This window comes from Mirounga angustirostris, unplaced genomic scaffold, assembly GCF_029215605.1.
Source record: "Mirounga angustirostris isolate CCGP_5_RB_7025 unplaced genomic scaffold, mMirAng1.0.hap1 SCAF_2, whole genome shotgun sequence".
Classification (NCBI taxonomy): domain Eukaryota; kingdom Metazoa; phylum Chordata; class Mammalia; order Carnivora; family Phocidae; genus Mirounga; species Mirounga angustirostris.
This window is the reverse complement of record NW_026991710.1, coordinates 138,215,351-138,228,265: the sequence shown is the minus strand read 5'-3', so window position 1 is coordinate 138,228,265 and position 12,915 is coordinate 138,215,351. Positions and strand designations below refer to the sequence as shown.

Here is a 12,915-nt window from a genome sequence, read left to right as displayed (position 1 = left end):
TAGATTCCTTATCTATGAAAGTTGGCAGGCAGGCAGGGTCTTTTGAAGGAGTCATAGAAAAAAATTACCAAACCCACTGATAACAACTCGGTGGTAACTTTCTCTCTTTTTTACTTCAAAGGTGTCCTTGAATGGCCATTTTGGACAAAACTGGTTGTGGTGGCCATTGGCTTCACGGGAGGTCTTGTCTTCATGTACGTACAGTGTAAAGTCTACGTTCAGTTATGGCGCAGGCTGAAGGCCTACAACCGTGTGATCTTTGTGCAAAATTGCCCAGACACTGCCAAAAAGCAGGAGAAGAACTTCTCATGTAATGTAAACACGGACATCAAGGATGCCGTGGTAGTGCCTGTATCACAAACGGGTACCAATTCCCTGCCAGCTGCAGACGGCGGCCCCCCTGAGGTTATACCAGTGTGACAGGACCAGCTGGGAGTTTCTTCACTGAAGAGTATCTTTCTAGCCCTTAGCCACTACACATGACAGAAGTGATCCTGAAGTATTCACTCCCTTTATCTTCTCTTTCTCCTACGGACTCATTTTTCCTTACTTTGCTCAAAAGCAAAGGACCAAAACAACACCAAATGACCAGGATCCCGTGAAGCAGTCCATCCAGAGTGTGATACGGAAATGTGAGAAGTTTGCTAGAGAGTGATTTCTAAGACAATTAAGAGCCACTGGAGCAAGGAATGCTCGTAGGCAGTGACGAAAGCCTGAATGGCCACACACGTCTTCACAGGAGAGTTTCAGAATACAGACTTGAACTGCAATGTGTGTTTCTTCTAAGGCCTCGTCATGTTAACTGTCTCATCTGGAAATAAGAAACATACTAGGTTTTAAGCTTGAAATCGTCTGCATTGTCCTTAAGTCATATCAGAAGCAAACTTGGAGGATGCATATTTTGATATTCATACTTTGACAGCTAACAGATTTTGATGGCTATCGTGGAGTCCAGTTGTTTTACCAGATGCATGTTTTTACAATAGATGCAATACACATTTGAAGATATTAATATTTAGAATTATGTTCAAATCATGAACAGATTTTCAGAGTTTTTGGGTGTAATTAATGCTGTTAAGTACCCACTGAAGCTGAAAGCAACTATCAGGTCCTACATTTTATCTGGTCCCCGTAAAACAGTGTTGCCCAACAGAAATATAATGTGAGCCACAAATGCAAGCCAGATGCCTACATTTAAAATTTTCCAGTAGCCCCATTAGAAAAAGTAAAAATAAGTGAAATTTTCATATTTCATTTAACACTATGTATCAGGTTAGTTCAATGTCATGAATATTAAAAATTAAGGTATTTTACATCCTCGTTTATGAACCACAATTAAAAATCCAGTATGTATTTGATCTTTACAGCGTATCTTAATTTGAATTAATCATATTGTTTAGCACAGGCCCTAAAATTAAAGGCAGAGCCTCTGCTCCATTGAATATTCCACAACAGCAGCTCAATTCCTTCTTTTATTCAAAGTCTCACAAATGTTAAACAGTTTTATACAGCACTAAATTAATCAAGTTAAATAATGTGGTTGGTTAAAGAGTTAGGTGAACTTACCATTTCTCTAGAGGGTGAAAAAAATGAAAGTATAGAAAGATACAATGATCTACATGTGGCAAAGTTCTGAAATTAACTTGTTTGCTACTATGAAGCACATATGCTAGGGAAACAAAAATTAAATATTATTGTTAAGTCAAATGTGTAGGGCTTTTTTTTTTTCTTTAATCCACATGTGGTATCTAACTTGACAGATGAATAGTTATGACTAAGCACTTAGACTATTTTAAAAAGCTGACAGTATTTCCCTTGCTCAGCTGGGAAGTAAAGATATTCAACAGATTTTGTGATAAGTAATAAATTGAGTTGTTTAGGTTTGGCAGTTCAGTTGATTATTGTGTTCTTTGCATATTCATGTAAAACTGAAGCGTGAATGTTACTGCAGTGAGCTAGATTAATGATTATAGAGTTAGTGACCCATGAAAGAAAGATGTCTCACATTTAAAAAGGTGATTTTTTGTTGTCGTTAGCTGTCATATTTATTATTGTGAAAAGGCAACCATGATGGCCCTAAGAACCAAAGCATGGGTATTGCATTGCACAAACCCGGGTATCACATTGATGCACTTTGTAATTATCAGTGTGCTTGTTCTTCATGGATTATCATAGAAAAAAGGAAAAGGAAATAACCTTTTAATGTGGAGAAAGATATGAATATTAGTAGTGGCTGACAATGAGTCCAAATAGTCCCAATTCATAGAAATAAAGAAAAGGTATACAATGTCAAATTTGTGTGTGTGTATGTGTGTGTGTGTGTGTGATGTGTGTGTGTGATTTCATGTGTGTACATGAGAAAAACATTAAGGTTTTCGGCCAGTCAGGAAACAAAAGGTTTAAAACTCATCTTTCTTAAAACTTGCGGAGGGTATGGACTAAAGGCACAGGGAAAACAAAGCTGAAGTAACTAAAGTGTACCATAATTTCTGCACAACTAAGGACATACTTGTAATAAAAAATCTATGAACCTTAAACAAACTAAACTTTGTATTAACTTCCTCTTAAATTTCCATTTTAAAGGTTTTAGATAAATATTCATGAATAGCTAAGCTTTGGGTGATTTAACCATAGCACCTCACCCAATAGATTAACCTGGATTCAATTTTTGTTAATTTTCCTAAGCTTTTTACTAATCCATTTTTCCCAGAGCTTAGCAATGGAAACGTGTTGTTTACAAATATTCCTGGGGGGGGGGGCGGTGGGAGGGGGGGTAATCTGTCACCAGCAAGCAATGAAATCTTGATTTCTCTTTTGTTTGCTCTGAAAGGAAAAGGCTTATTTACCTTAATTACCACCAAAAATACTGTTTAAATTCTGGACAGACCTAAGCAAGATAGGTAAGTGCATAGCTCATTTCTCAGTAGGAGATGATTGGCTAAAGTAGGCCTTGTTTATTAAAGGCTACACTTAACACTAAGAAAACATTTCTAGAATGAAAAGTAAAGATAAGCATTACTGTCTTAACCCTAAAATATGACACGGTGTTTTAATACGATACATAAATTCTCAAAATTAACTTGTACAGGCTTTGACTTTCTTGTAATGAGAAAATAATATAGCTCCCTAGCAGGTTAAAAGTCAGCTTTTTATTCTGCTATTCTTCTGCCCTTTACAAACCCTGAACTCCTGAATTTAAATCTTTTATAAAAAGTTTTCCTGCAATGGCTGTTTGTGGTTCAAACCACTGGAAATAATGATGTGCATTTAAAACCTAATATTGATTTTCTTTCCTATTTGTGCGGCAACTGCCCTTTCAATGAAAGGATTTGGCTTTGTGACAATACTTTTGTGGACTGGACATACCCTTCAAAAACTACCCTCCAGAAGGACAATTCTTTTTGAAGCATGTTTACCTGCTCACGTAAGAAGTAAAATGGAAATGAATCAAAGGACTGAAATCGAAGAATGAACAACGCAATTCTGTTAAAAACCCTGGCTTTTTATAATCATGCATCTGGTAGTACCAATACCATAAACCACAGACATTTATGCCGTTAATTTTTAAAAGAACTCTCACTTTCATTGTATCAAAGACTGAACGGTAAAGGAATGAAATCCGTGTTTTTTTCCAAAAGGCAATTAAGCTTAAGAACAAACACAAGCAAAACAAAAATGAAAAAAAAAAAAAATCAAAGCAAAAATGATCCAATAAACCTGGGATACAGCAATGAAGAAACTGAAGATAGGTATATACTGAAGGAGTCTCTCAAAATGTCCCAGGATTAAATCTCACTCTGAGCTGCTATTACATGTGATTACTGTCCCAACAGCCGAATTTATCTTGTTTTGCAAAAGGTCCTTAGATACCCCCAAAACTAATCTATTGTTTGGCTGGAAAATCAGCTCATTAGAGCAATGACATCATTAAGACACTCTAATTGTCAAGGGGATGAGATGGGAAAGATTACTGCATTCACCTGACAGTTTACCTTTCCTTACCTTGCCAGTGAGTATTTTGGAACAAAGTAGAGCTCTTTAAACTTACTATCATTATTGTAGTTGTTATGTTATAATTGTATAGGACTTAACTTTAACTAAGAAAGATGAAAAACTTTTTTTCTTTCCTTAAGTCAGCCCAAAGGTGCTATTTTACATATCAATACAGCTCAAAGGAAGTACTGTTATTTTGGGCTGCAGTGTTTCCTCCAAATCTGAAGAAAGCCCATTTTGAAATTGGAGATTGCGTTTAAACAAACAAGGAAAAATTATTTTAACTGTGTGCAATTTTTGAGATTGAGCATTTGTACTTTTTTGGTTTTACCTAATTCTCTTGCATTAACAACTTACTGTTTTGTGAATAATGTGTACTAAGACAAATTAAGGAAAATAATTATCTGTGAAAGAGAGACTTTGTATATTAAACAAGTGACCTAAACTTTTGTTATGGTTTCTATACTCTTTGGCTCATTTACCAGGATTTCTGCAGATATGTATCTGCAACATTCAAAAATGCTTGGGTTCTTAAGATTTTATAATAGTCTGTGTTTTTAAGCAGGGTCTGAACATATTCATATTACATTAAAGCCAACATAGACGGACCAACCCTGACATTATAGAAAGGAATAAAGAGGTGATTAACAAGGAAATACTTTAACTCAGGGACAGGGCGATGCAGGCAGAGGGAACAGTAACCAAACTCCTTAGTGGCAAGTGGCAAGATTCAGCTACTAAGGAAAGAACAAACCCTTGTTAGAGTCTGACAGTTTATTACTTACAGAGATAGCAAAAGAAAGGCAAACTGCCAGCCCCCCGTGAGTCTTGTCCCAAGGGAAGACACAAAAAGAAGGCATGATAGATCAAAGATATGATAGATAATGCAACATAAGGAGCGGGGCACCCTGGTGCTGAGATGCTGATTCCCTGTTGCAGCTAAGCAAGTCTGTGGCCTGCAGCTACACCCTAAAGGGCCTCACAATGGAATGGTCTCAAACTTCATCAAAATCCAGAGGCAAGGACAAACTGTCTCACATGTCCTCCTGGAAAGATAGGGAGGCAAACGTGAAGTGGCCCTCAGTAGTTCCTGCAGGTCCCATATCCTTGTGTTCCAGGAAGCTCATAGGGCATTCATTCTAAGGCTCAGGTCAGCCTGAACCAAGCCTGGCCTACGTGGACAAACACACGGTCATCAGGGTGCCAGCAGAGCTGCTCCACCATAGAAACTAGCTTGGCCATGCTAGGAATGGACAGAAGGCCTGCGATCTGAAGTACAGTAAGCCAAGCTGAGGTGGGAGAAGCAGTCAGGAATCAAATCATTTCAGGCCTCTTTGGCCACGGTAGGGAATGTGAATTTCATTCAAAATGTGACAGATTATCAGTGTAAGTTCAGCAATTGTAATAAATATGCCACTCTGGTGGGGGATGTCAGTAACGGGGGAAGCTATGCATGTGTGGGGGCAGGGGGTAGAATCTCTTTACCTTCCTCTCAATTTTGAAGTGAACTTAAAACTGCTCTAAAAAATAAAATCTCAAAAAAAAGTGCTTAGATATAAAATTACACCCATCAAATAAACATACCATGAAGAACGTGACAGAATGATACTGTAACAATATGAACAGAGGAGGAGCATATTTTAGTGTACATTTCCAAAAATTCATGAGCAACTCTGGAGAACGGATTCCCAGGACCAAGAATGGTGGCACGAGGGCGAGTGAGGAAGCAAATGGACACAGCACAGGCAAGACATGGAGATGGCCTGACATGGACTGATTTGACTCTCTTTTTGGAAATAGAACCAGAAATACTCACTAATTAAATTAGATTGGGGAGGGTGTGGAAAAGAGAAAGAGAAGAATCAAGGATGATTTACAGGCAGTTTTCTGGCTTGAGAAATTAGGTGAAAAACTTGGGAGAGATTCAAGGTTCCTCAGGAGACAGTAGGGAGTGAGATCCAGAACACAAGCAGGAGTATTTGCCTTTGAAAGAAGAAAAGCGACTACATTCACAAAATCGAAAGAAAAGAAAATGATAGTTTGTATCTTCTCAATGATGCATATAAAGTGAACAGATGAATGTCGAAGAGGCAAATATTAAAGATGAACTAGAACATGTGGAAAAAGGTAGTGAAAGAATTATCTCAAAGTTAGAAAGGGAACTTATTAGAGGAACACAGTAAAATTGCTCATCAGTACTGAGAATCCACTTGCAATGTGCAAACGTGAATGCCTGACATGCTGTCTGATATTCTCCAGCAACGCTGAGCTGCTTGGGAACAACAGGTATGAAGGAGACAGATTAACTAAGTGTTTTTCAGTTTGAGTTTTTAAAGAGGAATACTATGCAGCCCGGGGCAGAGGGATTCAGGGCATATGCAGGGAGGCAATTAAATCTGAATCTCAACAAAATCTGAAGCAATAATTGAAAACAGGAGATAGGTGGTGCACAATGAAAGAAATGAGGTCAAAGTGTGGAACTTCAGCAATGGAAGGGGATGGGAGATAGTGAATGGAGAACAGAAGAGTCCGTCAAGTTTACAGGAGTTTCAGGAGCTGATAAGGATCTGGGTGTAACCACGGGTAGGCCTCTGATGGGATGGAGAAAAAGACTGGGAAAGGTAAAGGTCACCATGTTAGATTTGTTATCCACAAGGCTTCTGGAATCAGTAACATGATTGAAATAGGAGAGAAGAAAACTGAGCCAAGAGCCAAAGTCGTGGAATGGGCAGAAGGTTCTTCTGGGAGGTAAGATAACAAGGAAAGGGAGACAATGGCAGAACTTAAAAGAACTAAGAGGAAGTGGTGGTAGAGCAAAGAGGACACCTATCTAATCTCCTGCTCCAGTAGCACAAGGGATATAGGAGTAGAAAAAGCTTCTATTTGAGGTGAACAGAATCCTAAAGAGATGCCTATGGTCTATGTCGGTGAGGCAAAGAAGTGACTAAGGTATTAGGAAAGAGATCACCAGTGTCAGAGTTAGGTGCTTTGAGCTTAGAAATGTAGAATTAGCCCATATCCATGCAAGTTCAGCTTGTCGGCAAATGATGGCAAGCAGGCCAAGCCCAGCCTGTGGCCTATTCTGTGTATGGCCATGAACTAAGAATGATCTTTATATTTGTAAAGGGTGGTAAAATGCACACACACACACATACACACACACACAAATATGCAACAGAAACTGCCATTTGGGCTGCAATAACTAAAATATTTACTATCTAGCTCTTTACAAAAAAAGTTCACCAGCCCCCGGTTTGCACAGAACTGCCAACCAAGTGAGTTGCTTTTACTCTCTTCCGTGGCCACAGACTGAAGAAGCTATCTTACAAAGACATACTACTGACCGGAAAAGAATCTAGATAAGGTAGCACAAGTTATCACTGCAGAAAAAACATGTTCTACAGACAATGATTAAGGATATCACTTAAAAGCATTATTCTAACAACAAATTATGACTGTTACTGCCACATTATTTAATGATATATAATAAAATGTGATTATGAATTATAATTATTATCCTAAATGGTAAAGTAAATTCATTCATTCAACAAGTATCTACCTATTCTAGTTCCAAGCAGTGTGCCTGTTGTCTTTTTTTGCTTTGATGGTACAGGGAAAACTAGGAACAAATGTCTGAGGGGGAGGATGATCTGCCATTTTCTTATTTATCTAACAGTATGCCTTTTTAAATATCAGACAGGATAAAACAGTTTCTATTCTCTTTACTATAATTTAAAATTCAGTTTTTATAGCCATTTTGAAACAAAAAAAGGACACTTTCTAATGACTAAAGAGACTGAAACTTCTGTAACCATAAAGCCATATTTTTATGAAAATTACTAAAGCAAATCAGCATCAGTTAAAACACTGAAAAAAATGAAATAATTAGAACTTTAAGAAATGAAATTATGAAAATAAATTTTATTCTTAATTTTCAGTAATAAAAAAGCTGTAACATTTTAAATAAATTGTTAATAAGACAGTTGATATCTAGTTAACCTCTTATAGCATTAATGTTTTGTATTTCTTTTCTTGAAAATACTCAAATATATTCGCATTGTATTCTTTAGAAAATAGCCTAAAAGATAATTGCCTTTTACGAGTTCTACGAAGAACAACATTCTAACACATCCATGTCTTTCATGATACTTGAAATACTGAGTTATATGTCATTTAGCCTATCTCTTAGAAGAATAAATAACACAAATAACACAATTGCAATAACTGATTCTCTAATCATTAGTTGTTTCCACAAATAAAACCTATCATTTTTCATAAGAAAGCAGAAAATAATACAGAAACAGAGTTACCTGAAATCATTTATCCCCTCGATCAAAAGATAACAGATTAAGTGTGGGAGGCCAACATCATGAAAATAGACCCCAGTTTTTTACTTTACCATTTAACTCTGGCTTAAAGATAATAAAAATAACATACAATCTATCAGTGTATATTTATTCCCTATCACATTTTCCTTATTTTACAAGGAAAGAAAATAGGTGTTATGTTTAAGAGGAAGGTTAGTGAAACACTATTACTGAAAGCCAATTTAGCTATCATCACTGCTCAAGAAGTATCCATAGGACCCTTACAGCAAACACGTTGCTATACAAGCCCCAGACTGTGAGATCAGGTGATCCGAGGTAAACATGAGGAAGAAAATCAAAACCTTTCTGTCCTCATTCATATCACTCCCCCTGCCCGGGAAATTCAGATTAAATGGATCTTAGATTGTGCTTTTATTTCACTATATCTATTTTAGCAACTGAATGTAAACGAAAAGCAACATTCATTTTTAAATGAAAATCGTAACACTGTTTTTGAAACTGCAAATGGGATTCCATGATGCAAGAAGTTTCATAGCAAATTCTTGTATCTGGACAGTTATTTACCATAATCAGGTCAAAGAGAACTTGAAGCTCTCCAATTATTTGCTTTCACAGCAAGCAAAGGACAATTAGGCCACTGCTGTCATTTCCTCATCTGAATCACTTGATTCATCTTTTAGTTCCAGTTCCCCTAAATCTTTGTCTACAGCCGTAACAGTTTTTTTCTTCCACTTCTTGGGGACTGCATCATTAGCACAAATTTTTCTCATTTTAATGTTTGGCAATTTCTTCAGATCGAAATCCCATTCCCTAAATAAACAAAAGAGAGTACATAGAGAGGGTTGCTGGGGTGCAAGATGGCGAAGCAGTCAATATTTAAAACTCTGAAAGCAGCAGAACAAAGCTTATACATTTATTGCAGATCCAAATGCCCTAGAAACAAACACTATATGCATTAGGGAAAAAAAGTCCCAAGAAGGAAGGCTTGCATTGTCCGTACATATTGCATCTTCTCATTAATCTACAACAGCAGTAACTGCACAGAGATTCCCACATATCCCAAACTTCCAACGCAGTACAGGCAACTATTAGGCAGAAGTGACAAGGAGGCTCTGCCATTGGTTTATTCTCCCTAACCTGATCACTCCATATGGGCCATATAGTATCAAGAACCTCAAAAGCAGTAACTATATTGTACTCGCAAATCTCCAAAGTGCAGTCAGAAACGATTTAACCTTTCACACTTGGTGGGAAGTCAAAGTTTCAGTAACCAAAAATATATTATTGTTAGAACAGAAATCATCTTTCAACCACTGAACTAACTAGTTCTTGACGACTTAACCTTTTCTCTGGTATCACTTCCCAGGAACCATCTTTTCCAAAAGAGCGTGCTGTGAACAGTCTAGGGATAGAACTCTAAGCCATTGAGCCTGTTGCTGTTAATTTATCTTTTAAAAAATACGAATTGGGGAAGAACAGTGAGACCAAGTTCTTTTAAGTATCATATTAAGGAATTTAAAGGCACCATGTTGCTATCATGTCAGTGCACATCACGTGTTCCAAATAAACACAAATTAGGAAGTCTTACTTTGATAAAAGAGAAAAGGTTAAAAGAAACCCCTGAGTTTTTTTAGCTCTAATGTCTAAGTACAAAAGGGAAGAAAGTTTATGTCTCATGTATTTTACATGCAGCCTCAAGGGATAATAGAGAGAGACAGACTTACCTAAAAGTTCTCAGATTACCTGCATTTACAATGTCTGGAATCTCTGGGAAAGAAAATAATTTATATCTATTAAGCAGTGTTCTTTAAATCACAACATTTTACAGTTCTCTTGTTTATTATCTCAGATACGATGAATAAGTGACAGACAGCAAGAAAATCCAAGCAAAACAAAATTTCAAAGCACTGCTATAATGCTGTATGAAAAGTAAGGGCTTAGCTTAAGAATGTGATTTAAGAGGAATGCTATTAAATAATAAATTCTAGCATAGAATCTGTAAAATGAAATAAACCTATTAATGAGATAAAACCCTGTCCTTTTAATCTATGAAAGGCACATAGCAATTTCTAATGATCAATCCCCTAAAATAATAGGCTAGATTTTTAAATATATTTTCTTGGTGAAAAGTACAATTTTTTTTCAAGCATGTATTTCACCTTCGCAAGGTAGAGTTTATCTGAGAAATAGAAGTATTCTTTAATATTTTTAAAAATCACATTATTCAAAATGTGAAAAAAATTTTAAACAAACTATAATCAGTAGCTGCTCAAAGCAACTCAATAAAACTTAAATCCATTTTTAAGAAAAAACTAGGTATTTAACAGTTCCTCACCATGATTAGAAAGTTTACCATAAACCAATATGCACGATCATAGTTACTGGTAAAACACAAATGGCATGTATAAAAAACTGAAACAGGACTATGCAATAAAATACTAATTAAAATCAGAATCAATGAATGAAAAAGATAAAATAAAAAGGCTTGACACAACTATATGCTGATTATGACTATAGTTTCAGAAAATATGAGTATGAGGGGGTCAAGTGTTTAAAAGGTGTAAATTAAACACCATTTTTTAAAAAGAAATCCTAATAAAATGAGTCAGAAGTAGTTATACTACCATGGGTTGAGGAAGGAGAGGTGTCAGAATCCAGTTTTCTCCGAACCTGCAGAATTCGGTAACAATTTGCCTATGTTAAGAGGCACTTATGGAGTTGTCAGAGATCACAACCCTTTCACCAGACACACTCCCTGACTCTGGAAGAAACACTGTGGCACAGCTGGAAGAACGCTGGATCTGAGTTTCTGTGCTGGCTCAATCACCAATACATTTTGACCTTGGCCATGCTCTGTTAATTCATCTGCCAGCTACGTGGTGAACAGACTCTAGGAGGAAAGAGCAGCTGCATGGAGACCAACTGGCAGGCTGTTACAATGGAACAGGTGACACAATGGTGGCTTGGACTAGGGAGGTGGTGGTGTTAGCAGCACAAATTTCAGATGCAAAATACATTTTGCTGACGAGCTGGATGGAGCGAGAAAGTATCTACGGGTTTCCGGCCTGAGCAACTGGCCAGGTGGTGATGCTGCTGTCTGACATACAGATCATGTGCGAACAAGTTTTAGGAGAAAAGCTGGACTTTGCTTTGGGACGTCAGGTCTGAGATGCCTAGAAGACATTCAAGTAGATTCTGAGAAACCCCAGTTTGATAATGCAAGTCTGGAGTTCTAGGGATAAGTTAGGGTCAACAAATACAAATTTCAAAGTTATCACCACGTAAATGGTATTTAAAACCACAGGCTGAGTGAAATGAACTAGGAATTGGTATACGTAGAAAACAAGAAGCAGCCCAAGGATGGGAACCTTGGCCAATATTTAGTTTGTGAAGCGGAGGAGGATTCAACTTAGAAAACTGAACTAGAAAGAAAATTAGGGAAGGGCTGGGTCTTCTTTACCAAATGAAAAGTGTGACAAGAAAATGAAGTGATCATCTGTATCAAATGCCGCAGAAAAGTTGAGAATCAACACCCAGTATAGCAACTGTTCGCCTTAGCAACTTAGAGGTCATCAGTGACCAGTATTTGTTGGGTGATGGAGACAAGAACTAATTAAAGTGGGTTCCAGAGAAAACGCAACAGGAGGAGATGGGAGATCTAGGAGCATAAAGCAATTTTACGTTCTTACACGGTGACTACTCAGTGAAAGGGATACAGACAGCAGTGCTTGAAGCTCTCCCCGAACCTCCTTGTATTAGGTTGTGTCAGGCACTTTGATCAATGAAACCTCATGTAACTTTTAAACAACTGGGGAAGTAGGTATACTATTTATTTCAATTTTTAAATTGAAGAAAACAAAACCCAGTGGGGGGGAGGGTTAAATCACTTGTCCTGTTACACAGTAAGCTCTAAAGGTTTAAATCATACCTATCTAGTGCCACAGCTATTTTCTGTTATTTTTTTCAGTGAAGCAGCTCACTTCCTGGAAATGATGAAGAGGAACTGCCAACCAACTACTTCAGGGTCTCTCGTGTTACCACAGTGTAAGTGCCTGACACGAAGCTTTTGACTGTGTAGACATCCGTATCAAAGACACCCTTCTCTAATAAAAATACTGCCAGCTGTCTGACACACTACCAGCAGAACTAGATAAGAAACCAGGCCATGCCCACCCATCAAAGTCCCCTTTTAGAAAGCCCTAGTAACCTACTAAATCACCACTCAAGTGACCCCACTTTTCCCTTCTCATGCCCTAACTCCCAGTTATGTTTTTAATTCACCAATAAAAACAAACTGGGGGTTCTAGAGGGGCGGGGGGGTGGGGGATGGGTTAGCCCGGTGATGGGTATTAAAGAGGGCATGTTCTGCACGGAGCACTGGGGGTTATACACAAACAATGAATCACAGAACAATATCAAAACACTAATGATGTAATGTATGGTGATTAACATAACATAATAATAATACAAATTAAATAAATAAATAAGCAGGAAAAAAAAAAGTGAACATGTGAAACCCCAGGCACCTCACCTTCAGACCCTAATAAAGGTAGAGCCCCAAGTCCATACTCCCTTCCTCTCTCTACCCTTGACC

General features: G+C 37.4%; 2 protein-coding genes across 7 annotated transcripts in view; one reads left to right on the top strand and one right to left on the bottom strand.

Annotated features, from left to right (window-relative positions):
- The window catches only part of MARCHF1 (membrane associated ring-CH-type finger 1), an 89,610-nt gene extending 85,761 nt beyond the window's left edge, over window positions 1–3,849 (top strand). The window contains exon 5 of one of the 2 annotated variants that reach the window (XM_045880190.3): window positions 122–3,849. In XM_045880190.3, coding sequence (XP_045736146.1) covers window positions 122–420 — 299 coding nt within the window. In that variant the 3' untranslated portion in view covers window positions 421–3,849. The remainder of the gene's footprint in view (window positions 1–121) is intronic. The other variant, XM_045880189.3, reaches the window with a different exon arrangement.
- TMA16 (translation machinery associated 16 homolog) overlaps window positions 1–12,915 on the bottom strand; it is a 100,899-nt gene that overhangs the window by 67,497 nt on the left and 20,487 nt on the right. For 3 of the 5 annotated variants that reach the window (XR_010409605.1, XM_064585227.1, XM_064585226.1), the window contains exon 6: window positions 10,046–10,088. Coding sequence is in view for 4 of the 5 variants with exons in the window: in XM_064585227.1 (XP_064441297.1) it covers window positions 10,046–10,088 (43 nt within the window). In the remaining variant the exon portion in view is untranslated. Of the gene's footprint in view, window positions 1–8,273; window positions 9,132–10,045; window positions 10,089–12,915 lie in introns of those variants that run through there. The other 2 variants (XM_045880191.3, XM_064585225.1) reach the window with 2 other exon arrangements.